The 26917-nt window shown below is 35.0% G+C and overlaps 2 protein-coding genes across 6 annotated transcripts; both read left to right on the forward strand.

Moving 5' to 3' along the window:
• The first annotated feature begins 13748 nt into the window (after positions 1-13748).
• On the forward strand, positions 13749-23413 carry LOC131631173 (uncharacterized). 5 transcript variants are annotated; one of them, XM_058901951.1, is made up of 16 exons: positions 13749-13875; positions 14491-14770; positions 14853-14981; positions 15068-15275; positions 15511-15657; positions 16424-16498; positions 16813-16884; positions 17456-17527; positions 17801-17872; positions 17996-18067; positions 18603-18674; positions 19254-19325; positions 20369-20512; positions 21777-21848; positions 22373-22519; positions 22883-23413. In XM_058901951.1, the coding sequence occupies exons 2-16, from the start codon at positions 14579-14581 to the stop codon at positions 23065-23067; spliced, it is 1731 nt and encodes a 576-aa protein (XP_058757934.1). In that variant the 5' UTR covers positions 13749-13875; positions 14491-14578; the 3' UTR covers positions 23068-23413. The 5 variants fall into 5 exon arrangements, with proteins under 5 accessions (XP_058757934.1, XP_058757933.1, XP_058757932.1 ...); XM_058901950.1 differs by having other exon boundaries at positions 13814-14128; XM_058901949.1 differs by having other exon boundaries at positions 13814-14049.
• A 138-nt stretch (positions 23414-23551) lies between these two features.
• LOC131631175 (uncharacterized) lies at positions 23552-24833 on the forward strand. Its single transcript, XM_058901954.1, has 2 exons — positions 23552-24116; positions 24428-24833. Exons 1-2 carry the CDS (start codon positions 23806-23808, stop codon positions 24723-24725), a joined length of 609 nt encoding a protein of 202 aa, XP_058757937.1. The 5' UTR covers positions 23552-23805; the 3' UTR covers positions 24726-24833.
• The last annotated feature ends 2084 nt before the right edge of the window (positions 24834-26917 follow it).

Consider the following 26917-nt stretch of genomic DNA (forward strand, 5'->3'; position numbering starts at 1 on the left):
GTTATATTGAGAATGAGTGAGTGAATAATTTGAGTTTTCATTACAAAGAAAAACTGAAGAAGAAATGAGTTGCTTGGATATTCTTAAAAGTTGTAAAATGTGACGTCTATATATAAGCACTAAATTGATCAATAGAAATATGTGCATCTGCACCACTTGGATCCTCTCCTTCAATATTCTCTCCTTCCCTCTCCTTCCTCTCTATCTCTCTCTTAATTTTACTCTCACTCATCATTAAAAAACATAAAATATTCAAGAGAGAGAATGAGATTAAGAGAGAGATAGAGAGGAAGGAGAGGGAAGCAGAGAATATTGAAGGAGAGGATCCAAAGTGCTTGTGCATCACTTTATTAAAAAAGTAGATGCACATATTTCTATTGATCAATTTATTAGTAAGTTAAAAAAAAATATTAAACTATAAGAATCTATCAGAATCTATAATCAATGGGCTTTGCCAATTATAATCCGCCATAATACCCCGCACCATTTCTGTGTTAAATGTTTGAGTAAGAGAAATGCACATTCCATTCAAAATGTTAATTTTACATGCAAAGAAAGTTATAAATGAAATGCAACCTCAATTTCTATGAAGATTTTTACTGAGAGCTTTCTGCAAGAGGTTGGCATAAATAAACAACTATCCTCTTAAAATTGATTCTTTTAATGAAATCTCATGTATTAAAAAACATTACAAAAGGTTGTGGAGGCAACACCATTACTATTACACTTCATCCAATCAAGAGGTGGACGATGCAAAACCTCTATGATTTGAGGAGCTCTTGGAGGTTTAACCTTGATATGGAAAGCCTTTAGAATTTTGAAATCCTGTCTTGAAGAAGAGGATGTGGTGAAGAATTAAAACCAATTAAGCATAATTGAGATTTTACCTTGTTTATGATTTTGATAATGTGCGACTTTTTATCCCTGAATTTCTTGTGATTCCTAGCTTCCCATATGTTGCTTAGGATGTAAATAATAATAGCCTTGAGAACTAAGGAGCACTGGTTGGATCTATTGATTGTGCAAGAGCTCCACCAAACTTCTAAAGTATGAGGAGGATTGGAGAACTCAACTGTATTCTGAAACCAAAGCCAAACATTCTTAGAAAAAGAACAATCAAAGAAAATATGTTGAGAGGACTCAGTTTCCATCTTGCATAGACTACAAATGGAGGTCATGTTGCATCCTCTGAGGCAAAGATTATCATCAGTTAGGAGTTTCTCTAGCATGAGTTTCCAAATGAAAGTTGTCTTAGATGGAGGTATATCAGGCTCCAAATAGCTTTAAACTTGTAGGAATTCTTTAGAGTGAGGATACCCGAGTTATAGTGAGGCCGATAAAAGATATCATCAAAGTCTGTGTTGAGCAGTAAGTTCTGATTTAACCTTTGCAGCAGTAAATGGAAGAGAGAGCTTCAGGAGTTAGGAAAAGTTCCTTTGAAATAATTATGTCAGTTATAGGCTTGAGGTAAGAGGATTTTGTTTTTCCTATGAAAATAGGCACTCTAAGATACAAGAAAGGCAAAGTTCCTTTAGTGAAACTTGTCATGTTGATAACGTGTTGTAGCCTAGAGGTGGTGATTGAAATTGAGTATATGAAAGGCTTGGTGATGTTAACTATTCGACCAAAGGCAAGAGAGTATCACCTGAATAGATCAATCAGTGCCTGAATGTTGGATATCTTGCATTTACAAAAAATTAGAATGTCATATGCATATAATAGAGTAGTTTACAATACATGCCCTTATTTTTATCTTTCTATTCTGTTATGCTGAGCTGTCAGCTTTGTTATGATGAGCTGTTAGTTTGTTACACTCTATCAGCTATTTATTAGGATTACGTTGCTATATATAGTAGCCCCTTGTATCATTGTTTAATCACTGAATACAATAAGAGTTTCTTTCACTTCTCTCTCTAATACCTAACTCTATCATGGTATCTAGAACTTAAGTTTTTTTTTTCCGATCCATGGAGCCTTTGTTTCCTTCCTCTCAGGTGAAGCTTTCTCACCTCATTTCTGTTAAGCTTGACGACAAGAATTTCAAACAGTGGAAGCAGCAGATTGATGGCGTCGTTCGTGGCCATCGTCTTCAACGCTTTGTTACTGTTCCGGTGATTCCGCCACCGTCTACCTCAGATCCTGCATCTCACAGTGCGTTTCTTGAGTGGGAGCAACAGGATGCTCTCATCTGCACCTGGCTTCTTTCTACCATCTCCGATGCACTTCTTCCAAAGCTTGTTGAGTGCAAGCACGCGTGGCAAGTCTGGACATAAGTTCATCGTTACTTTGACGTTCTTCTCCCCACCAAGGATCGTCAACTCCGATCATAGCTCCGACGTCTTACGAAGGGTTCACTGACGATTGTTGAGCTTATGACGCGTTCACGAGAGATCAGTGAGTCGCTAACCTCCATCGGTGATCCTGTTTCTCTTCGTAACCTAATTGAGATCGTTCTTGATTCGCTACCTGAGGATTATGATTCTATCGTCGCCGCCGTTAATAGCAAAGATGACGTAAGCTCCTTGGAAGAATTGGAGTCTTCCTTGCTTGCTCACGAGTCGCGATTGGAGAAGCATCGCAAAGCTGCGATTGCAGAACCGGCGACGGTCAATCTTACTCAGGCTACACCTTCCCCTGCTCCGGTCGCCTCCGATCAAGTCGTCTCGGAGGCATTTCCTCAAGGAACGAGTCACGTCACAGCTAATGCTGAAAATCACTCCTATGGTGCACGTGGTGGTCGTTCTGGTCGCGGCGGTGGTCGTTTTGGCCGTGGTGGAGGTCGTTTTGGAAAATCAACATGTCAGATTTGTCACAAACCTGGTCATGATGCTTCAGTATGCTACTATCGTTATGCAAATTCCAGTGGTGCTAGTTATCCACAACAACATGCTCCCTTCAATCCTTTCCTTGTGGCTCCTCGTGCTGTTTATCCGGTTCAGTTTGCTTATGCTTCTCCCAGAGCTGCACCTCCTAGATCTTCTGCACCACAAGCCTTTTATGAAGGTACTTAAGCTAGTAGTGCAAATCAATGGTGGTATCCTGACTCAGGAGCTTCTCATCATGTTACTCCTGATGCCTCTAATCTGTCTGACTCTGCCTCTGTGCCTGGAACTGAACAAGTCTTCATAGGTAACGGCCAAGGTTTGTCTATCAACTCTGTAGGTTCTATGTCTTTTCCCTTACCTCACAAACCTCACCTATCTCTCACCCTTAGAAATCTCTTACATGTTCCTCACATCACCAAAAATCTTATGAGTGTGAGCAAATTTGCTCAAGATAATGCTGTGTTCTTTGAACTTCATCCTAAGTTTTGTGTTGTCAAATCTCATGCTACTTCTGAAGTTTTACTCAGTGGTCTTGTTGGTGCTGATGGCCTCTATAAGTTTCCCAATCCTGCTGCTCCTCAATTGTCCAAGTCTCTCCCCTCTTGTAGTTCTAGTTATAGTTATCCCGCAACAAGCAATTGTAATACTTCATATCTGACAGATTCTATATCTCATTGTACTGAATCTTTTGATAGTAATACTATAAATCATCTGTCTACTTGTAATGACTCTTGCAATAATAATAATAATACAAGTTCCTTTTTCATTCCTTCTCTTAATTCTACTACTGCTAGTACTGTTTTACCTTCATCACACTCTAATAATGCAACCTCTATTGCATCTAATAAATATGTGCTTTGGCATACTAGGTGGGGACACCCTAACCATCATGCTCTTGTTGAAATTTTTAAACTGTGTAACCTGTCTATGCCACCTAAACCCCCTGCAGAGTTGTGCCATGCTTGCTGCATTGGCAAGTCTCATAGACTTCCTTCTTCATTGTCTACCACAGTTTACTCTCATCCGTTTGAGCTTGTTGTGTGTGATCTATGGGGTCCCGCCCCTATGCAATCTTCTAGTGGTTATACCTATTTCCTAACATGTGTTGATGCCTTCTCTAGGTTTGTTTGGGTTTTTCCTCTAAAACTTAAGTCTGACACCATGGTTCAGTTCCTTCAGTTTAAGAAAATGGTAGAGCTTCAATTCAACTGTCCCATTAAATGTGTCCAAACTGATAGGGGAGGCGAGTTTAGGCCTCTTACTAAATATCTCACAGATTTGGGGATTGTTCATAGATTCACTTGTCCCCATACACATCACCAAAATGGTCTTGTTGAACGCAAGCATTGGCACATTGTTGAGACTGGTCTCACACTTCTTGCTCAGTCCACTCTTCCCTTAAAATTCAGGGATCATGCCTTTGTTACAGCTGCATATCTCATCAACAGAATTCCTACTCCTACCCTTGACAATGTCTCACCTTATTACAAATTACTTCACAAACCTCCTGACTATTCTACTCTTAAAGTCTTAGGATGTGCTTGTTATCCTTTCCTTCGTCCCTATAACTCTCATAAGCTTGACTTTAGATCTCAATTATGCATCTCCATTGGATACTCTACCTCTCATAAAGGCTATAAATGTCTTGCTTCAGATGGCCGTATTTTTATTTCCAAGGATGTTGTTTTTCATGAAGCAAATTTTCCTTATTCCACATTATTTTCTTCTTCTAAATCTTGCCCTCATTCTAATTCAGCATCCTCCTCCTCTCCCTATCTCAGCTTTCCACCTGTTCCTTCTGTCTCTGCTCCTTCTACTCCCAGTTTATCTTGTCTTCCTTCCTCTCCCTCAAATTCTGTCTTCAATCAGCCTGGCAGTCACAATGTTCCTCATGTATCTCCCATGTATCCTTCCTCTTCCTCTGCTGCTTCCTCTAACAACTCTTCTTCTTCTGGTCAGCAACTTATCCCTCAACCCCTAACTGCCATTCCCATTACCATTTCTCCTTCTTCCTCTCCCGCCCTCATTCTCTCTGATCTAGCTGAAGCTAGAATTCTCTCTCCCTCTTCTTCCAATTCCTCTCTTTCAGTTGGCTCTTACCCTACTCCTAGCCCTAGTCCTATTTCCATCCCTGCTGCCACAACTTTACCTTCCATTCATCCTCAGAATATCCACCCTATGCAAACTAGAGCCTAAAGAGGTATTACTCTCCCTAGACTCCACCCTACTCTATTGTTAGCCCACCTAGAACCTACATCTGTTGAGCAAGCCTTGGCTGCTCCTAACTGGTTTCAGGCCATGAAGGAAGAACATCAGGCACTGCTGATAAATCAGACCCGGACTTTGGTGAAAGCTCCTGTTGGTAGGAAGCCTATTGGATGCAAGTGGGTTTTCAGAACTAAGGAGAACCCTGATGGTTCCATAACCAGGTATAAAGCCAGATTAGTGGCTAAAGGGTTTCATCAAAAGGCTGGTAGTGATTTTCAAGAGACCTTTTCTCCTGTCATTAAACCTGTCACTGTGAGAATTGTCCTTTCTATTGCTGTTACAAACAGGTGGCCCTTGCAGCAGATTGATATTAACAATGCCTTCCTCAATGGCATTCTTGAAGAGGAAGTATTTATGCAACAACCCCCTGGGTTTGAAGCTCCTGACAGGACTCTTGTTTGCAAGTTAAACAAGGCTATTTATGGTTTAAAACAGGCTCCTAGGGCCTGTTTTGATAAGCTCAAGAGTGCCTTGGTTCAACTTGGTTTTAAGGCTAGTAGATGTGATCCTAGCCTATTCTTGCTGCATCAAGGTAGACTTCAGATTATGATTCTGGTTTATGTTGATGACATCATCATCACAGGCAGTTCTGCTCCTTTTATAGCTTCCTTGATCAAGCATCTCAATGATAGATTCTCTCTCAAACAGCTGGGACAAATTGATTAATTCCTAGGGATTCAAGTGACTCATCTCTCCAGTGGTTCCCTTCTCCTATCTCAGACTAAGTACATCACGAATTTGCTTTCCAGGCTTAATATGTTGAATGCCATTGGCATGCCCACTCCTATGGTCTCTAGCAGCAAGTTGTCCAAGGTTGGGTCAGGCGCTGTTGATGATCCCACTCAGTTTAGGTTTGTGGTTGGTGCACTTCAATATGTTACTTTAACTAGGCCAGAGATTTCCTTTTCAGTCAACAAAGTCTGTCAGTTTTTGTCCAATCCTTTAGAGGATCATTAGAAGGCTGTTAAAAGAATCTTAAGGTACCTAAGTGGTACTCTACACCATGGTCTTCTTATTCAGCCTGCTTCCATTAAGCAACCAATGCAGTTGCTAGGGTTCTGTGATGCAGACTGGGCATCAGACCCTGATGACAGGAGATCCACTTCAGGGGCCTGTATATACCTTGGTCCTAATGCTGTTTCTTGGTGGTCCAAGAAGCAACAACTTGTTGCAAGGTCCAGTGTTGAAGCAGAATATCGCAGTATGGCTCAGCTAGCTGCTGAACTCATTTGGATTCAGTCCTTGCTTAAGGAACTCCATTATTCCTCTCAAGTTCCTAAGATCTTGTGTGATAACTTGAGCACTGTCACTCTGGCTCACAATCCTATTCTCCACAACAGGACTAAGCATATGGAGCTTGATATCTTCTTTCTGCGAGAGAAAGTACTCAGCAAGAGTCTGGCTGTTGCTCATGTTCCAGCTCAAGACCAATGGGATGACATTCTCACCAAGCCCTAGTCTGCTGCCAAGTTTGTACCCCTTCGTTCCAAGCTGCGTGTGTTGGATAAGACTGCTTTGCCAAACCTGCCAGCAGCTTCTAAAGGGGACTAATAGAGTAGTTTACAATACATGCCCTTATTTTTACCTTTCTATTCTGTTATGCTAAGCTGTCAGCTTTGTTATGATGAGCTGTTAGTTTGTTACATTCTATCAGCTATTTGTTAGGATTACGTTGCTATATATAGTAGCCCCTTGTATCATTGTTTAATCACTGAATACAATGAGAGTTTCTTTCACTTCTCTCTCTAATACCTAACTCTATCAGCATACATAACATGTGAAGGAATGAAAATGTTGCTGGTGTTTTTGATCAAATTTAGAGTTCCATCATCAACAATCTTAGTCAGATTCCTACTTAAAACCTCATATGCTAGACAGAACAAAAGAGGAGAGAAAGGGTCACTTTGTCTAACCCCTATACTATAGTTGAAGAAACCATTAGAAGATCCATTTATTGAAATAGAAAGGAAAGCAGAAGGAAGATGCTATGTATCCAATTACATACGACTGAGTTGAAACCAAATTTGTTAAGGACATGCAGAAGAAACTTCCAACTGATAGTATCAAATGATTTTGTAATATCCACTTTTAGAGCAATATTTCCACCAAAAGCTTTGTTGTCCAAATGATTAATGGCATCCAAAGCAACACAAATACAATTTTTTTATGCATCATCCCTTGATGAAGCCTATTTGCTTTGAAGAAACCAGAGTAGGCATGAAGATAGAAAATCTATCAGCAATGATCTTGGTTATGATCTTGAATTTAAAATTAGCAAGAGCAATTGGCCTGAAATTTTTCGTAGTGTCAGCATCTTTGATATTTGGCAGCATAATAATGCTGTCAGAATTGTACTTTGGAAGAGTCCAACCAGTTTTGAATAATTGTATGACTGCATTGGAAACATCATCTTTGATATGACTAGAAAGTATGATAAAAGATACCTCCAAAGCCATTAAATCCAGGAGCACCACCATCTTTATTGAGGTTGAAGACTGCCTTCACTATCTCATCCTATGATGGGATGCTAGTTAGAAAAAGATTCATGTTGGAGTCCACCATATTAGGAATCACTTCATCCACCATTGTTAGATCTTGAGATGTACATCCAGAACAAAAGATATTAGTGAAATGTGTGACTGCATGAGTAGCCATTTCCTCAAGATCATGAATCAGACCCTCATTGCTTCCAAGTATGTCTTATTATTTTTTGATTTTCTAATCTTGGATGATTTATGGAAAAGGGCTATATTCCTATCCTCATCCCGATGCCACTTAATTTTAACTTTATCTCTCCATAACTCTTCCTCCATGGCAAGGTTTTGCTCTAATTTCTGTTGAGCCAGAGTTTCTTGCTCTCTAAGACACCTCTTGTTTCCATTCACATTAAGTTAGTTTTGAATGCTGACTAGTTTCTTAGTAGATGCTTTGACAAGGTTATGGATGTTACCAAATATTATTTAACTAAGTATATGGCTTAACACAAAATTTTATTGTACTAGATGATCTGATATTAGATATCAAGCTTAACACAGTTACACTTATCAATATCCCTATATAAATATGAATTATATCTATAGTCGTCTTTGAGGACAATGCAATGCAGACTAATGCACATGACACAAAATTTATTACAATTAAACAATGACTAAATAAATCTTATAAAATATTTGTCAAAGTTAAACTGTAATTAAATAGAGTTTATATTTACTTTGTTATGATTAAACTATGACTAATTTACACACGACTTAAAATTTTTTGAGACAATTGTGATTATATCAATTCGAACGCTGGACACATTATAAAGATGGAGACATATTATAAGGATGGAGACATATTTGAAGTTACAAATTTCCTTATAAAGCCAACATGAAAGAAGTGCAAATCTATTATTGCTAGAAGTTTGTCCACTACGTAAGAAATTGCTAGTTCAATTAAGAATCTAATGCAAGTGACAAAGAAAAAAATACAATTTGCACATGTAGACAATGTTGAATCTAGTGAGTTGTTATTACTAATGGCCAATACACTAGTATCTTGACACTGATCGCAACAATCACGTAACAAGAAACAAATATTCGGTTATCAATTTGATAAATCAGTAAAAAAATTCATTAGATTTGATGATCGTAACAAGATCACATTTAAACTGAAAAAAATTCGTAATAAACTTAAACGAAATTATTTGTGAATTTTAATTGGAGTTAAATTTAAACTGAAAAAATTTCTAACAAACTTAAATACAAATTTAAATTAATTCAATTTTTAATAAATCGAGATTAGATGAACGAAATTGGATAAATTTTAGATTGATAGTCATAGTGTCCCAAACCAATATCCCTTTTAAAATCTTTAAATCTTTTAAAATTAAGCAACGTATACTTTATTTCCTCCCACCACAATGTCAAAACTGTTATGAAATTAACTAAAACAATAGAGAGATCAAAGAGAGGTAGAGAAGAAAGAGAGCAATATTATCTTATCTTATTTCAAGTGTGCTTTACATTGTAATATGGGTCTCTATTTATAGGACTCAAGGGAGGTAGAAAATCATACATATTAAACACATATTAATTATGGAATAGGAAGATGAAGAACTAGGAGATGGATGGACATCCACTAACATAAATATTCATAACACTCCCCCTTGGATGTCCATTGAGGATATGCCTCGTTAAAACCTTACTAGAAAAAAACCCAGTGGGAAAAATTCTAGTGAAGGAAAAAGAGTACAATATCCTTTGAATGTGAATTGCCTCGTTAAAAACCTTACCAGGAAAACCCAATGGGACAAAACCATGGTGAAGGAAAAAAGAGTGCAAAACATATGTATTTCTCCCCCTCATGCAGACATTTACATGTGAGACGATATTCTTTGTAGTTGTTTCTTAAAATGTCTTCTTCGAAGTGACTTCATGTAGTGGTAATAGTAATGCGGGATTTGATGAAGTTGTTTCCATGAGTTGTTTCATAGATCTCCATGAAATGGTTGTACCATCACATGTAAACAAATAGCCTGTTTCTGATCTACTATTGTGAGAATCTGACAAGTAACCAGCATCTCTAAGATAACGAAGTATATGTTTGACTCCATTCAAATGTCTTCGTGTAGGTGAATAATTGTATCTTGGTAATAGATTGACCACAAACGATATATCAAGACGTGTATAATTAGCAAGGTACATTAGTGCTCCAATTGCACTAAGATATGGTACTTCAGGACCAAACAATTTTTGTAATCATTTTCTTGAGGCCTGAAAAGATCTTTCTCTACATCTAATGATATAACAATCATTGGAGTAGACAACGAATGAGATTTGTCCATATAGAAGTGTTTCAACACTTTTCTATATAATCTTCCTGGTGTACAAATATTCCATTGTCCAAATTCTCAATTTGTAAGGCTAGACATAATTTTTGTTTTTCCTAGGTCATTCATCTCAAACTCTTTCTTTAAGGAATTTATAGCTTTTGGAAGCTCTTCAGGAGTTCCAATAATATGTATCACATTCACATAGATAATTAGTATTGCAAATTATTTTCCACATCATTTTATGAAAATACAAGTACAAATTGAATTATTTGTATATTCATCATTTAGTAAATATTCACTGAGGCGATTATACCACATGCATCCAGATTCTTTCAACTCATACAGAGACTTGTTCAATTTGATGTAGTAATTTTCTCGAGATCCATAATTACGTGCCTCTGGTATATTGAACCCTTCAGGGAGTTTCAGGTAAATGTCACTATTAAGTGAACCATATAAATAAGATGTCATTACACCGATCATGTTCAAATTATGCCCTTCATGTGTTACAAGGCTAATTAATTATCAAAAATCGATTGAATCCACTACAGGTGAATATATCAAAATCAATCTTAGGTCTTTGTGAAAATCATTGAGCAATAAATCAAACTTTATATCATTCTTATTTTTCTTTTTCACAAAAACTCATTTATATCACATTAGTTTCACACCTTGAGGAGTTCGGACTACAGGTCCAAAAGTGAGTTACTTGTAAAGTAAGTTTAATTCTTCAATTGAATTTATTTATTTTGGCCAATTCTCACTTAGTCTACAATCTTTAATAGACTTTGACTCATGATCCTCGTTATCATTGATTACTTTTAGCGCTATATTGTATACAAAGACATTGTCAATATTGACTTTATTTGGTTATCTCAATTTCGGTTCCATTCCATTTCATCCATGACATAATTTATCGAGATCTCTTTATTTCATATTTCAAGTACTTGATTTGTTCTTCTAGAACTGAAAACTAAATTAGGTCAAAGTGTTCTTAGCATTTTCATATCCTCACTTTGGTCATCTTTAGTTTCTTTTCTTAGTAGATGACTTTTAACATTGAAACCGACTTTCATACTACGCTTCAGGCGCAACAACAACTCATTTGCAATATTATATTATTCAATAGGAGAATCCACTTTGAGTGCAGTATTATCAGCTGATAATTTATTTCATAAACTTTGCAAATGAATAATATTTTGAACTTTTGGTTCATATTGATTTGTACGAGGATCAATACAACAATTTATTTTAACTTGTTCATTTGAACTTCTTGTTCATGATTTCAGCTGTTCATTTTCCTCCCCCTAATATTGAGAAAATTAATTTATCCAGTGATAATCAGCCTACTGGGCTGCAATCAAGTATTTGATTATTTGCTCAAATTATATCCTAAAAATTGAGATTCATATTAATTATATTTTCCAATATTCTTTCATAACTCGTCTTAATGTATTATATTGGAGCAATTGGAATATACACAACACATCCAAATATTCACTTAGATGAGAAATATTAGAATAAATTAGGGAGGACTAAGATATAGTATCTTGTTGGCTTAATGCGAATAAATATCTTAATATCATACTTTAGATGTTTCAAATATATAATTTAGAATTGATGATCTCATGAGTATCAACCATATAATTAACTTTAGACGTCTAAAGAATGGATCTTCGGGTCCATTTTCTTTTTATGAACATATATTACATGATATTCAATATCAATTTTAATAATATATGTGATACTTATACAGGAATTTCTAAAAAATCCAGAAAACAAGATCTTAATCTAATTAGTTGAGAAAATAATTTCACAAACTTCTGGTTGTGAGTAGAGACATATGCATGATATTTTAGTCGATGAAACAATTAGTGTCATAAAATCGTAATTTCTCAAATTTTTATTTTCCTTTAGAAACACAAAAAAATTGACTGGATTGAAGAAACTTCTGGTTCTTCAATACAAATTATCCGCGTCATATTAAATCCGAGATGACCCAACCGGTTTTACCAACGACACATTTAAGTGTAATTTGTAAACTACAGGTTTACAATGACATGTGCTTCAATTGTACTAATATAAGTGTAGTACAAGCCCGGGAAAAAAAAACGGTAGCTTTTCTATTACCCATTTTCTGTCCAAATTGTGTTGTGTAATACAAAGATATTCGATACCTCCAATATAAGTCAAAACCAAAATAATAGTATTTCATTATTAAACACTTTAATCAAATACATTCATATCGATTAAGAAAAATAATTCTTTAAGTAATTCTCTTGAGATATCTTAACATTAGTTTAAGAGAGGTTTTTTTTTTTGTATAGTTCTTCACGAACTCAATCACAATCACAATTTTTTTTATAGTTCTTCAGAAACTCAATCACATTTTGTAGTTCTTCAGGAACTTAATCACAAATCGTTTACTAATAAAAATAATAATATTTATAATCCTTATGGGATGCACGTTATTCATGCAATTCTTCAGGAATGCATGAAAATTACAATTATATTGTTGTTTTCTTAAAAATTGAACAATCATTCTTTAAGTAAGCCTTCAGGGATGCTTCAAGAACTTATCGATGATAGACAACTTTAAAATATATAATTGTGTTAATTAAACAAAATTTCCAGTGAAATCTTATACAAAAAAATAATAGAATAGCATGCTAAAATTTAATCTATAAGATGAAGAAAAATCTTAAAAACTTACTCGAAAGAGAAGAAACATGATTATGCAAATTGATCATAAAATCGCTCACACGGTAGAGTTTCGTGCTGATAACGTGTTATGAAATTAACTAAAACAATAGAGAGATCAAAGAGAGGTAGAGAAGAAAGAGAGCAATATTATCTTATCTTATTTCAAGTGTGCTTTACATTGTAATATGGGTCTCTATTTATAGGACTCAAGGGAGGTAGAAAATCATACATATTAAACACATATTAATTATGGAATAGGAAGATGAAGAACTAGGAGATGGATGGACATCCACTAACATAAATATTCATAACAAAAACCAAATTTAAGACTTTGTTTATCATAATCTCCAAATCCAATGAACGATGAAGGATATGGCAAACCGCTCTCTCTAAACATGGAGCATATACTCCAAAAAGTTCAGCTTTAATGTTTAAATATTCAAACATTATTATCTCATTTCGTCGTGGTTAATTTGGTGCAGGCTTAAAAGTTACTAACACTTTATTTATTTATTTATTTGAATTTTTTATTATCCAAGTGTCAATATAATTTGATTTGATTTTCATGGTATCCACGGACCACGGCTAGTTTGCACCTAGTTTTGTGTATAAAATGTTATTTTACAAAAGTCAGGTTGTAAGATACATTATGCCACTTCTCTCATTTAAATTGAATTTTTTCTCTATGCAACCGGTTTAACATTTATTTAAGAAATCTAAATTCCTCACTATATACATGAATTAGCTTATAGGTGAGTGTTATACATTTCAGGTGGCGGATAGGTAATGGAGAAAAGGTGAGTGTTTGGAGTGACAATTGGTTGCCTCAGAATTTATTTAACATTACGGCTCCATTTGTGGAGTAAACATCATACTCAATCATTCAAATACTATCAAGTTAGGTATCTTAATCTCCCGATCAATATTAACTACTAAAATAAAACATTAAAAAGAGAAAACCAACACCTCATCATAAAAAAAATATCAACATTTAAAAAAGAAAATTTTAAAAAATAACATATTTATGTTATCTATTCAATAATAAAAAAATTAAAAAATAATGAAAATGAAAGAAAAGGAAAACGACGACACGTTTAGAAATCGCGAATGATCCAAGTCCAAGTGCGGAAGAGGCGGACGTGGGACCCGCACATAATAAACCCCACTCTTTTCTCCCTCGTTGTTTGTTCTTATCCCATTTCATTTCCATACTCACTCTTCACTCTTCCCCATTAACAAGTACCGCCACATGTCATTCATCACCAGGTCTTTTCCTCCTTCCTCTCTTCTCTCCCTGAATATCTCGCTCATCCAATTCTCTCTCCCTCTCTCTCCGTACACCTTTAACCTATCGTCACTCACTGAACCTCTTTCCATTTCTGTCATCACTCTACCAGAATAACGTTTCCGATCAAACTTCCTAAACCTAACCTAATCAAAGCAAGTGCATCTTTTGCTTTTATCTTCGTCTTTTTCCAAACAACAATCATTCCTTATTATTAAATTAAAACTAAAATATGTAAAGTTTCACTCTCTGTTTACGTTTCGAATAAGCTCAAAATAGAAATACAAATTCATCTTCATCATCGGAGTAATCGTTGAATTAGGGATATCCAACTGTTCAAAGTTCTTCTATTACTAAACGAACTTAATCATGGTGTTTTTCATTTTATTTTATTTAATTGATTTTACTTTTTGGTTACTATTTGACTAGCACTGTTTTATGGTGTTGTATTCTACTTCTTTGTTTGATCATAACTATGGGCTAGTTTTGTATGATTCTAGTTATTTATTTTTCCCCAAAGCTTCAACTGTTTTTAGGTTGACATATATTTGATTATTGCTTAATTAATTAATTAATTATTTTCTTGCTTCATGCAGTTGAATCCCTAGCTATATTGTTCTCAAATGAGAATTTGATTTTCCATGCATTAATAATCAAGGAACAGGATTGTAAGAAAGTTAAGTCATGGGTGGTATCTGTTCTAGGAAAAGACAAGTGATAGAAGATGATTTACGCAGGGGAGTATCTGGAAGGTACTGTAGAAGTGCAAGCACTAAATGGTTAGGGGCAAGAAGTTTACGTTCTAAGACTAATCATTGTCCTGGAGTGGGTACTTGTCCCTCTCTAATGGATTTATGCATAAATAAGATGCGCGAGGTGAATGTTTTGATTTGTTTTGTTTGTTTCTCTTTGTGGTTTTGTTTTGTTTTCATTCAGTAGTTGATCCATGTTATGACAGGATTTTCATAAATACGATTCGTTTTCAATTCTACCGAGAGACATAAGTCAGCAGATCTTCAATGAATTGGTGGATTCTCATTGTCTTAATGAAGCATCTCTCAACGCTTTTCGTGATTGTGCTCTTGAGGTACTTTGCGTGCAAGAGGGTTGGTGAAATTGCATGTTTTGGTTTGATTTAAGTACTTAACAAATATGTTGTGTTTTTTATGGCAGGATGTTTACTTGGGAGAATATTTTGGAGTGAATGATGATTGGATGGACGTTATTGCTTCACAAGGCTCATCTTTACTTGCCGTTGATGTTTCTGGCTCTAATGTGACAGACAATGGACTGCGATTCTTAAAGAATTGCTCAAATATTCAAGCATTGGCCCTCAATTACTGTGATCAATTTTCCGAACACGGGCTCAAACACCTCAATGGTAGGTAGAATTATTATTTTCTCTCGTTATCACTGTCTTTCTTTTTATGTAACAAAACAAACTATTATTAATATATTTTTTTTGATATCTTGTGAAGAAAATTGGAGAAAGTCATTCATGAATGTTAACCCACATTGGATGTTATGCATATTGAAGTTATTTTACATAAATAGATATGAGACATCAAGAGTTTTATTTGATTAACATAGTTAATCAAGGCAAATTTGTTTCATAGGTCTATCAAACTTGACTTCATTGAGTATCAGGAAGAGCTGTGCTGTCACACCTGATGGAATGCGAGCCTTTTCCAACTTAGTTAATTTGGAGAAGTTGGACCTTGAGAGGTGTTCATATATTCATGGCGGATTTGTTCATTTTAAAGGTTCCTATTCTTGATATCTTGCTTAGTTATGTATACGTAAACTTCCTTATGTATTTGGCGTTGTAAAAAACCAACCTCACATCTAGTAATTTGAAACAAAAGTATATTTTCTTTAATATATAGTTAGGCATGAGGCATGGTTGGTTAATTTGGCAGCCTGTCATGAACTTCTTCAGGCTAGATGGGTACTATTATTATTCCTGAAAACTTCATCTAAAAAATTTGTTTTCTTTCTTGCTCGACTTTTAAACCATTTGCACAATAGGTAATTGTTTTGCTGGTTGTTTGTTGTAAATTTCAAATGTGTCTTATGAGTTCACCATATTCTTTGAATCAGCTGCATAATATATACTCTTATTTTTAAATTATTTTAGATGAATTATCATCATTATCTTTTAGTTAGTGTTGACAGCATCTAGTTGGTGGCATAGCCTACGCTTAATGGCAATAATAAGTTTTACCTTCATTCAACGAAACTTTTTTCTGTTACAAAAATGTTTAAGGGGAGGGAAGGGCTGAGGTCAGGGTATGCCAATTTATGATACAATTGACTTCAAACAAAGGACTTCCAATAAGAATCGATCTATGGGTCCGTGGATCAGAGGCTGTTTTATCTTGCCACTTGAGCCAACCCTTTATTAATTACTTCTACAAAATTTATTATCCAGATGTTATTAAATGCTTTCCTGCTTAGAGTTTGCTTTTAAAGAAACTTTGTTATGGAATTACTAGTATCAAATTAGTTCCTTTGTTTTTTTTAATACAGGTTTGAAAAAACTGGAGTCTCTTAATATTGGATGCTGTAAATGTATTACGGATTCAGACATGAAGGCTATCTCAGGTATTGGTTGTTTATTTGTTTATCACAGTAGTTGCATTTCTAACTCTTCTATCTGTTTGTGCACGACACAATTTATATTTTCATGCTTTGTGATACGCTATGTAGACATTTTTCCCTAATGAGGTGGATGCAAAATGTTATTATGGTTGATACTCAATAACAATTTTTGTTGTTGAGATTATATCTGAACATCTGGTTACTTAATTAATAGCTTCTGAGATTACCTGATTTAATTCTTTCTCTTCGTACTTTTAGATGACAAATGCTAGGCCGTGGTTACAGTTTGAGTTGACTCTCAGTATGAAATATTTCAGGTTTTATTAATTTAAAGGAGTTGCAAATTTCCAACAGCAATATTACTGATCTTGGGATTTCTTACTTAAGAGGTATTTCCGTATTGTTTGTTATCCATTGCTAGTGTTACAACAAGACTATAGCTGCCGCGTCTATTTTATGCACATCAGAACATATCTGGCTGTCAATTTGTTCGAATATAAAATGATATCTTGATAATATATTGGTTTCTTTTTTAAGATTAGTCGTTAATCTTAGAGTATCTTAGATTATCTCATTAGATTAGTTTTTATATTTCTCTGTAACTTTCATGATTTTCCTATTTATTTAGGATTTGGATCAAGTTAGCATCAAGTTATTATCATATTTTTCAGTTACTTTTGTATCAAGTTAGCATCATGTTATTATCGTATTTCTCAGTTACTTTTGTATCATGTTAGCATCAAGTTATTATCAATAACATCCAATTTCCTGTTATTTCTCACTTCCTTTTATCTATAATCCATAACTTCCAAACAACTAATGTTTACTCTTTACTGAAAATTCATTATTCTTTTACTGTAATCAAAATGCAGTTTCGGTTTATGGAATTAGTTGTAAAAACAATTTGCTTGATACATTATTATTTATTACATTGCTTGGATATTTCTCTCTGATTTACAGGCATGCAGAAGCTTGCGACATTAAATGTTGAAGGATGCAATATCACTGCTGCATGTTTTGAGTATATTTCTGGTAATTAAATCCTCATTTTGTTCTGTCATTTTCATATCCATTGATTGTATACATCAACTCTATTTGTTCTGGACGACGTTTTTTAATGTTTGAACTTTCCTTCCAATTTATTTTGAAAATTAATGATCTGAGTAGCTTGATTTGCAATCTAAGTAATGCTTAAACGGAAACGACTATAATATCTGATATCCGCATATCATATTTGCTTATCACTGTTCCAATGTCCAAAATTTCCTTGGTTAGTTCTTTAATCGCGTTTCCTTTCATGTACAGCCTTAGCTGCCCTGGCATGCTTAAATCTCAACAGATGCGGTCTTTCTGATGATGGATTTGAGAATTTTTCTGGTAACTCAATATACAGTGACCAAATTTGAGGGCTTTTCATGCCCATGTCCATACTTCTTCTTACTCTAAAGATGAATAAGCAACAACTTCTCAGTTTTACAACACATGTTCCCTTTCCTGCAGGTCTTACAAGCTTGAAGAGGTTAAGTCTTGCATTTAACAAGATTACAGACGCGTGCTTAGTTCATCTAAAAGGTTATTCATACTTCTACAACTCTTTTAAGAGCGGCTTTTTTCCACAAGCTGCTTCCCTATGTTGAGAAAATACATGATTTGTATAGTCTGTGGATTTATCTCTTCAATTTTCACCGCTGCCTCCCAATTTTCAGATGCTAACTGCACATTTTTGATGGACCTTCCCATTTATATAATTGCTATTCCTTTTGATAATTTGAAATTAACTTCTTCGCGACTTCCTTGGTGACACTGATTTTGATAATCACTTTTCCTTTCCTTTTTATTAAACAATTTGGGGAAGAGGGAATATCTTATCCTCCTCCCATATTGCACTTACCTTCCCTTCTCTTAGGGTCATGTATAATGACACAAATCAAATATTAGTCTTCAAATAATTGGTCTCTTATGTGTGCTTACTCTACGCATTCTTGAATACCATTGTGAGAATAACTTGTTTCATATTCAACTTCTGCCCCATTGGCTATCATCATGATTGAAACTTGTTTATTTTTCAAATTGTCTGCCAGATCTTTAATTGGCTTCTCTTTGACAGGTTTAAAGAATTTAGAGTATTTGAATCTGGATTCTTGCCTGATTGGCGATGAAGGGCTTGCGAATTTGACAGGTTTACTGCTAAATTTTACATTTTCCCTTTTGTAGATTTGAATGGCTGTTACATTGTTTAAAGCTTATATAGAATTGTTATACTTCTTTAATGTTCCTGCAAAAGCAAGGTTACAATAGATCTGAATGGGATCAACTTTTCCTTGGACCTTGCAATGCTAGGAGATTTTTAGCATCAAGTTTTCTTTAGATCCGTGATTGGGGAATATGTGGAATTACACCTTGTCATTTTCAGCTGAACAGTGTTAACTTCATGATTCAACTTCTCATATTTTCTTGGTCAATTAATATTGGGATGGAATGGAACAAAGCCACGGAACTTAACATTAGCCAAATGATTTTGAATTGGATTTATAATATTATCATGTTGTAAATTTAAAGAATTATTTGGTCTAGAACTTGTGCTTCGAATATTATTAGTGATATTCATTGTCTGGTGGTTTTGATTTGTTCTATCATAATGTTCTCTTTGAGGGGGGAAGACTCTGTTACTTCTGAATATGTAATGAGGTTTTAGGTGTCCAATATTTGGATTGGAAGTATTGCCTAGTATGAAATTTACAGCTATTTGTTCTTTCAGGCCTCACTCTCTTGAAAATCCTAGTGTTGTCCGACACTGAAGTTGGAAACGGCGGGCTTCGATCTTTATCAGGTTGATAGAAACAACCCTGTAGTTGTGAAATGAGAATTTAAACTCAATTATGTTTCTATATTTGTATTTCTATCTATGAAGCACAGACTCCGACACGAACACCGGGACACGACCCAACACGGATACTCCGACACCGATAATGTTGAAAACATAGGACACCGACACCGCTACATATAAGCTAATATTTGAGTTTCATTTATCCATATATTGATCAAAATTAATGTCTTTAATTCTTTATTGATAACATTGTTTCAATACATTTTAACTCTTTTAGATGTGTGTGAGATTTGTCAAAAAAAATATATAAATGTATGTTGAAACAAAGAGAAAAACAAATTTTTGTTTGAAACATTTGTCTGAGTTGTCGGACATATGTGGTATGAGTGTCATACGAGTGTCGGACACTGATTAATAGAGTGTCGAAGCAAAGAAAAAAACCATTTTTTAGGGGACACTTGTCTGACTTTTCTGACACTTGTTTGACTTTTCCGACACGTGTCGTACGGGTGTCATACAAGTGTCGGACACCGCGACACGCCTACTCCTAGAGGTGTCCGTGCTTCATAGATTTCTATATTTGTTGGTTATATGTTGACTGCCACATAATCATTAAAGTTCCTGTGCTGTGTACGGGGTAATCTATGTTTCATGTTGTCAACTTCTAGCATGTAAATTGACATTGTGTATTGAGGCTCAATCTTGGAATGTTATCGTCTATTGCTGTATAACATTTTGGACGATAAAACTTAGAAAGCTCATTTAGTTACACAAACGTAAGTGAAATTTTGTAAAAAGAGAAATTGTGTCTGTCAATAATTTGCCAACCTGCTAAGATGTGGTTGCTGCAAGCGACATTTTGATTTGATCCAAGACATCTTGTTTTTATAGTTGTACATTTTCGTAGTCTATTATGAAAATATCTTTTCCAGTTACATCTACTTGCACACACGCATGTGTCCATCTATCTGATTCTGTCTTGTTAGAGAGATATTCATAGACACTGATTATAATACACATGTGAAATCGTTTTTGCTTTTGTCCAGGGTTAAAAAAACTCGAAGATCTGAATCTGTCATTTACTTCAGTAACTGATAATGGCCTGAGAAGGCTCTCTGGAATGACTAGTCTTAAATCACTTAATCTGGATGCTCGACAGATAACTGATGCTGGACTGGCAAATCTTACAAGTAAGCATTTCCTTGTGTATAATCAATCATATTATATACATCACCCGTAACTTGCTTCCACGTGTATTCACTTGTTATACTTTTAAATCTGGTGCTCTTGTACGATGTATGAATGATTTTGTATATGTAAGAGGTTACTGCCCAGGTTTGAGATAGTGGCATGAATAAAACATTAAACATGACCCAACTTCTTTGACTATTTGCCATTTACTATTTTTCCTTTTAATTTTTTCATTTTTAAAAATCTAAAACTGCAGAATGCCACCATGCAAAATGTAAAATTGAGAATTCTGATAATAGGTGGTTTTAAGATAGTTAGAAACCTCTATCTTATTTCTTTTGAATGATTTCATCTATGTGGACTGTTGAGTCATCTTAATGCTTCTCACTCCTCTCATTTCCCTTCTTTACTTTCACATGCTCCATTTTTTTTCTGGGTGGATTATCCAATATACCTTGCTAATGACTGATTATGTTTTTCCCTAACATATGTGTTTTACTTTTTTATATAATCATTTTTAGAAGTCTAAAACTTTCTAAATAACCACTTTTTTCGATTGCATATTTGTCACATGCTATTTGGAAACAAGTAACTTATTGTATTTTATTGGATCAAGTGCTTCCATATGGTTAAATCTATATGCCACAACTCTTTCTACTTAAGCCCTTGCACAAACACCGTGTTTGAATCCAATTCTGGCCCTATCTAAGCCCTCACACTGGACACGATGACTTGTCTTCAACTGAAAATCCCTTTTTAGCACTTAGCTCTGAGATTTCTACCTTCATGAAATCAAATTCCAGTTGGATCTAACTCTACCCACCATGTTTTTATACCAATTTTTGTTTTGAGGGCTTCCAAGTAGGCTGAAAGCTATTGTAGTTAGCTAGACACTACACCAACTTAAACCTGTCATCAAGCTCTGTGGTATGGTATTGACTCTGATACTATTGGTTAGGCAGATTGCTAGTCCACAACATATTGTAGGGGTATCTTTGGTTTAGATATTTAATTGAAAGAGTGTTCTTAAATTTAGACGCGACCCTGCATGAAGTAAATACATTTTATCCAAATTAAACAATTTTTGAGCTGACCAGGATCTCGTCCATTTTATGAGGTGCAAGCTATTCCAATATATTGTTTCTCCTTACTTTTTACTATTTAAATGCACGAATTAATTTGTGTGAGATGTAACTAACTTTATCTCTGTTAGCACTTAGGAGCTTCAAATGTAAATGTCTGATCGACTCTTTTCTTGTATAGGTCTGACTGGATTGATAACTTTGGATCTCTTTGGAGCTCGTATCACTGACTTTGGAACTACATATTTACGATGTATGTGCGCACTTCAGACTATTGTTGATTTCCTTTGTTCATTTGATTTCCTTCCTTCTTTAAAATACCTAATTATAATTTGTGTCTCTATAATCCGTTATGAAATTGTTATAACTATTCAAAGAGAATAAATAAATATACATAAAGTTTACTCTTCTTTTCTTTATTATATATATATTTCATACGAAAATTTTAAAACTGCTGAACTGGACAAACAAGTCTTTGTTTCTACCCGACAAGCCAGATCTTTTTTACTTTCGGATTGAATGCATTTCCATTTCCTTTCAATGTGACAATACTGGAGAATACATGGTTTAATGACTCTAAATAAAAACAAAAATAAATTGAGGTCGCACTACTCAGAAAACCTCATTTAAGGACCAGCTAACTTTTTCATTACTTTTCATATATATTGTATACAAGGAACGCTAATTGAAGTAATTGGAACACACGGGTCTATATAGTCTTTTTCATAAAGTTATTTTGGTGGCTTAAATCTTATTTCCTCTTATTGCATCATGCAGCGTTCAAGAACCTGCAATCCCTTGAGATATGTGGTGGATTTTTAACTGATGCAGGCGTGAAAAATATTAGAGAAATTGTCTCCCTTACACAGCTAAACCTTTCTCAGAATTGCAAATTGACAGATAAAACTCTGGAGTTAATCTCTGGTATTTTCTGCATGTCTTCATTACTGCATATCTTCTTTGCATGCTTTTTTCAATAATAATGATCTAAATGACTTGGCATATTTAATATCGACGTAAAACTGTAATTTGAACGTGTAGTCAACTATCTGTTACACCTTCCAAATTCAAGTTAACTGTGAATTAAGCACCTAATGTATCGACGGTGCAGCTGACGGTGGTATACTAATGCTACATGTTCACTTGCCAGATATAAATCATCCATAGATGGAGAAAATCATTTTTTTGCTTTGCTTTCTGATTCCGTCTTTGCTCTGTAGTTTTGATTAGGGAGGTTTTGTTCTTCTTTCCTTAACATATTCTTATATCCATATCTGACTACTACAGGAATGACTGCACTGAAGTCGCTAAATGTTTCAAATTCTCGTGTAACAAACCAAGGGCTGCAATATTTGAAGCCTTTAAAGAATTTACGCACTCTTTCCTTGGAGTCTTGCAAGGTCAATGCAGCTGAAATTAAGAAGCTCCATTCAACCGATCTTCCAAATTTGATAAGCTTTCGGCCAGAGTAGACAAAGTGGTCGAAAGAATTCTGTTCTCTGCATGGTGATCAAACAATTGTCTGTACATATTTATTGCTTCTCTTTTGGATAATCATAAAATAATATCAGTTGAAGATGAAAGGTAAATTCTAAAAAAGTCATTTACAGTATTTGGCATGCGGGTGTAATTATGCTTTCTTTTGCATGTCTGGTAATAATTGTACATATATTTTTTTTCTTTCTTTGTTTTCTCTCTGAAGTGTGTATGTCATGCCGACTATGTTGTCAGTGCATTATGTAATAATATAACAATCTCATGTATGTAAATAAAAACAGAGACGAAGTTTGTGCATAAGTAATTTTCTTTTGCTGGATAGTTTAGTTCTCAATTTTTCAGAATCACATTCTAATGTTTTATGAACTGTTTTTATCTCCCATCTTTGCTTGGAAACCATGTTTCTGTTCAGATTAAAGTAAGCGATTCCTACTGTATGCATTATGAAAGACTAAATCATTAATGTAAAGATAATGAACAGTCGTGAAGAGATGGAAACATTAAAAGAACATGATTTGCATATGCTAGTTCTTGTTACAGATAATATGTGTTTTTGTCTTTGATCCAGCAAATTGAAAATTGGAAATGATTCAAAAAGTTGACATTTTGGAGAAGCTTAGGAAAAACCATGTTAGCATTTCCAAAAACAAAAAATACAAGTGAATGCCTTGCTTGAGTCTATCAAATTAGAAAATTTCTTTACCCACCTCCCTATGGGTGGTCACCTCCTGCGAAAAACCAAAACTACCCCTGCTTCGGAAGTTCATTTTCGAAAGCGTGTTTTTTTAAAAAAATTGACTTACTTCGGAAGTTCATTTCCGAAACAATTACTTCGGAAGTTCACTTCCGAAATACTGCGATTTCTGCAGATTTATCAAAACACTCCCCCTCCCCCAATCATTTACCCTAAATCAAAACAAAAAGTGGCAAAGGCGAAAATTTGTGCAAACAGAATTCCAAAGCTGCATCAAGGCTCCAATCACACTGCTAAACAACATTCAAAAGCCCTCAATCCTAACACTTTGTAAGTTTTGAAATTTTTAGATCTATTATTCAAATGCATGTTATTTAGGGTTTTAATTGCATAAATGATATATGGTTAGGTTGTTAGTAGTATTTAGGTTGTTTAGAAGCATTTTGATTTGGTTTGAAGTTTGGTTTAGGGGTCTGCCATGGAAGTTGCAGAAAAGTCCATCGCAGGGGTGTTTCGGAAGTTCATTTCCGAAAACACCTCCCTCCCAGTTTTCGGAAATGAACTTCCGAATTGTATCAGAAGTTCAAATTTTTTTGTTTTTTATTTTGTCTCGCATATTAATCGATTTCAACTGTTTACAGGAACATGTCAGGCAACCAACAAGCACGCAGGACTGCGTCTTCTAAAGAGGGCGCTAAGGGAAGAAATGGTTCTTCAAAGAAGGAGGTGAAAGAGGTGAAGGAGGTGACGGAGGTGAAGGTGGTGAAGGAGAAGAAGAAGCTTTTGACTGGTTCTGCTTCTCGTCCCCTGGGAGTCCATGGCTCGGACGCGCAGGCTCAGCCTTCAGGCGTGATCAACGCTGATGGTTCTGATACTGAGTGGGATGAAGATTGGTATAATTATCTTCATTCGGAGGAGTTCGCTCGTCGAGAAGAATAACGTGTTTTTATTTTGTTTGATGTGTATTTTGTAACGCTCGTCGGGCAGAATAACATGTTTTTGTTTTGTTTGACGTGTTTTGTTTTGTTTTGTTCGGATTTTGGATTGTATCGCACAGTGTTTTTGTATTGGATTTATCATGTTAATAAAAATACGTACTACTGTAAGTAACAAATGACGGAGGAGGTGTAACCGGGGCCGGAACATATGACGGAGGAGGTGGATGTCCGGAGGAAGAAGAACTGGAGGTACGTCCACCGCGAGACAAATGAGCCAATCATTGTAAGCTATAGTTTATCATTATCATCTGGGGACGTCATTTCTAAAAAATCAAGATTAAAAATAATAAGATTTTTTTCCCAATTTTTTGTAATGACGTCCCCTGATGATAATGATAAATTATAGCTTACATTGATTGGCTCCTTTGTCTCGCGGTGGACGTACCTCCGGGTCTTCTTCCTCCGGACATCCACCTCCTCCGTCATATGTTTCGGCTCCGGTTACACCTCCTCCGTCATTTGTTACTTTCAGTTGTACGTATTTTTATTAAAATAATAAATAAACCTTTTGAAATTTGGAAGCCTTTTTTTCTCCCCACCACTCTCTCATCCCCACCTACCCGTGTTTAACAATATGTAACTTTAATTTTATGTAATATTATCGTTGTAATTTTCACCCGATTAAATAAAGCGAATTGTTCATTTTCTTCTGTCCAGACCTATTTTCGGAAGTGCATTTTCGAATTCCTCCAAGGGGGGTGCGCTCGGAGATGAACTTCCGAAACACCACATTTTCTGAAAAGTGACTTTATTTCGGAGATGCATCTCCGAAATCAATATTTTATATTAAAAAAAACACGTTTTCGGAAGTTCATTTCCGAAAACACCTTTTTTCCAAAAAAAAAGTACCGTTTCGGAAATGAACTTCCGAAACAAGGGGTATTTTGGTAAATTCACCAGGGGTGGGCAAGAAGGTTAGGAGGTGGGTGAAGAAAAAACCTCAAATTAAGCATAGAGATATTTTGAACCATGGAGGAGCCTAAGTAAAAAGAATTTTATAGTTTTAAAACCTAGTTTTGTAGTTTTTGAGAAAAATAATTTTGAAATTAGGTAAAAAAAATCAATTTAACATGATTTTAGCCAAATATAATATATTTTTAAAACAAGTTTTAAATTTTAAGGGGATTGCTCTTCTCGATGAAGAGGCACCATTTAAAAATTCAAAAATGCATTTGTAATACTACAAAAGATAACTTCTAGATGCATGACATATACACCAAAACACTTGTAAGTGACCCAATTCCATTTTGTAAAAAAATAGTACCTTTACATTTTGAACTCATGATAATATGTGAATTTCACAAAATTATCCGTTGATAATAGGGAAGTTAACTTCTCTACTAACCCCAGAATACTCTATAGACATCCAAAAGGGTGAATGATTCGTTTAGGTAGATGTGGATATATTAGTTATGACGCACAAGTAAACCATCCTGAGTAGAAATATATCTTATCGAAGAGGTGTGTTTCATGGTGATCTTCGTATGGTGAAGTTTATATTATCTTATGTGATGCAGTCATGATAAATTAGGAATAACTCGGTTGCCTGATTCTCTCCAAGTGGGATGAAGGAGTAAGCACGTGGAAACGTCTCGTCATAGTCATTCACATATACCCAACCGAAGAGACACGGAAAATGTAACACCCTAAACCCCACACATAATTATCAAATAATTTAATTAAATAAAATTCAACCATTTAGGGTGTTACACAAAACAAATATGGTCCGCTCTATAACACGGGTTACAACAAAACATTTTAATCCATACATTTGCACTTAGGATGTTAACACGACATTACTTCATCTGATCTGTACTTAGGATGTTTACACGACATCTAACTCATCTAGTATCATTGCAGTGGAATCATAATTATAGCAATACAAAAACCATATAGCACTCGTAGCATTTAGTCTCATAATCTTCAACTTTTATAACATAAACATGAGTAGTATTATCCAACTCTTAACACTTTAAGATCTCAACAAAATATAATTAGTAAAATTCAACAAAACAAAGCCAAACAAATGAAAGCAAACGTTTCCATCCCGATGTTACATGATCGGAGCAAGACCATATTAATAAAACGACAAATTAACAGAAGTAACTCCAAGAGCTATCTTTCACCTACTTA

This window comes from Vicia villosa, unplaced genomic scaffold, assembly GCF_029867415.1.
Source record: "Vicia villosa cultivar HV-30 ecotype Madison, WI unplaced genomic scaffold, Vvil1.0 ctg.000780F_1_1, whole genome shotgun sequence".
Taxonomy (NCBI): domain Eukaryota; kingdom Viridiplantae; phylum Streptophyta; class Magnoliopsida; order Fabales; family Fabaceae; genus Vicia; species Vicia villosa.

Bases quoted from the DNA above. Each gene is read 5' to 3' on its own strand.
- LOC131631173 (XM_058901951.1), top strand. From the start codon at position 14,579: ATGGGTGGTATCTGTTCTAGGAAAAGACAAGTGATAGAAGATGATTTA. The intron at 14,771-14,852 runs GTGAATGTTTTG...ATGTTATGACAG, and splicing joins GCATAAATAAGATGCGCGAG to GATTTTCATAAATACGATTC. The intron at 18,675-19,253 runs GTTTACTGCTAA...TTGTTCTTTCAG, and splicing joins AGGGCTTGCGAATTTGACAG to GCCTCACTCTCTTGAAAATC.
- LOC131631175 (XM_058901954.1), top strand. From the start codon at position 23,806: ATGGGTGGTCACCTCCTGCGAAAAACCAAAACTACCCCTGCTTCGGAA. The intron at 24,117-24,427 runs GTAAGTTTTGAA...AACTGTTTACAG, and splicing joins GCCCTCAATCCTAACACTTT to GAACATGTCAGGCAACCAAC.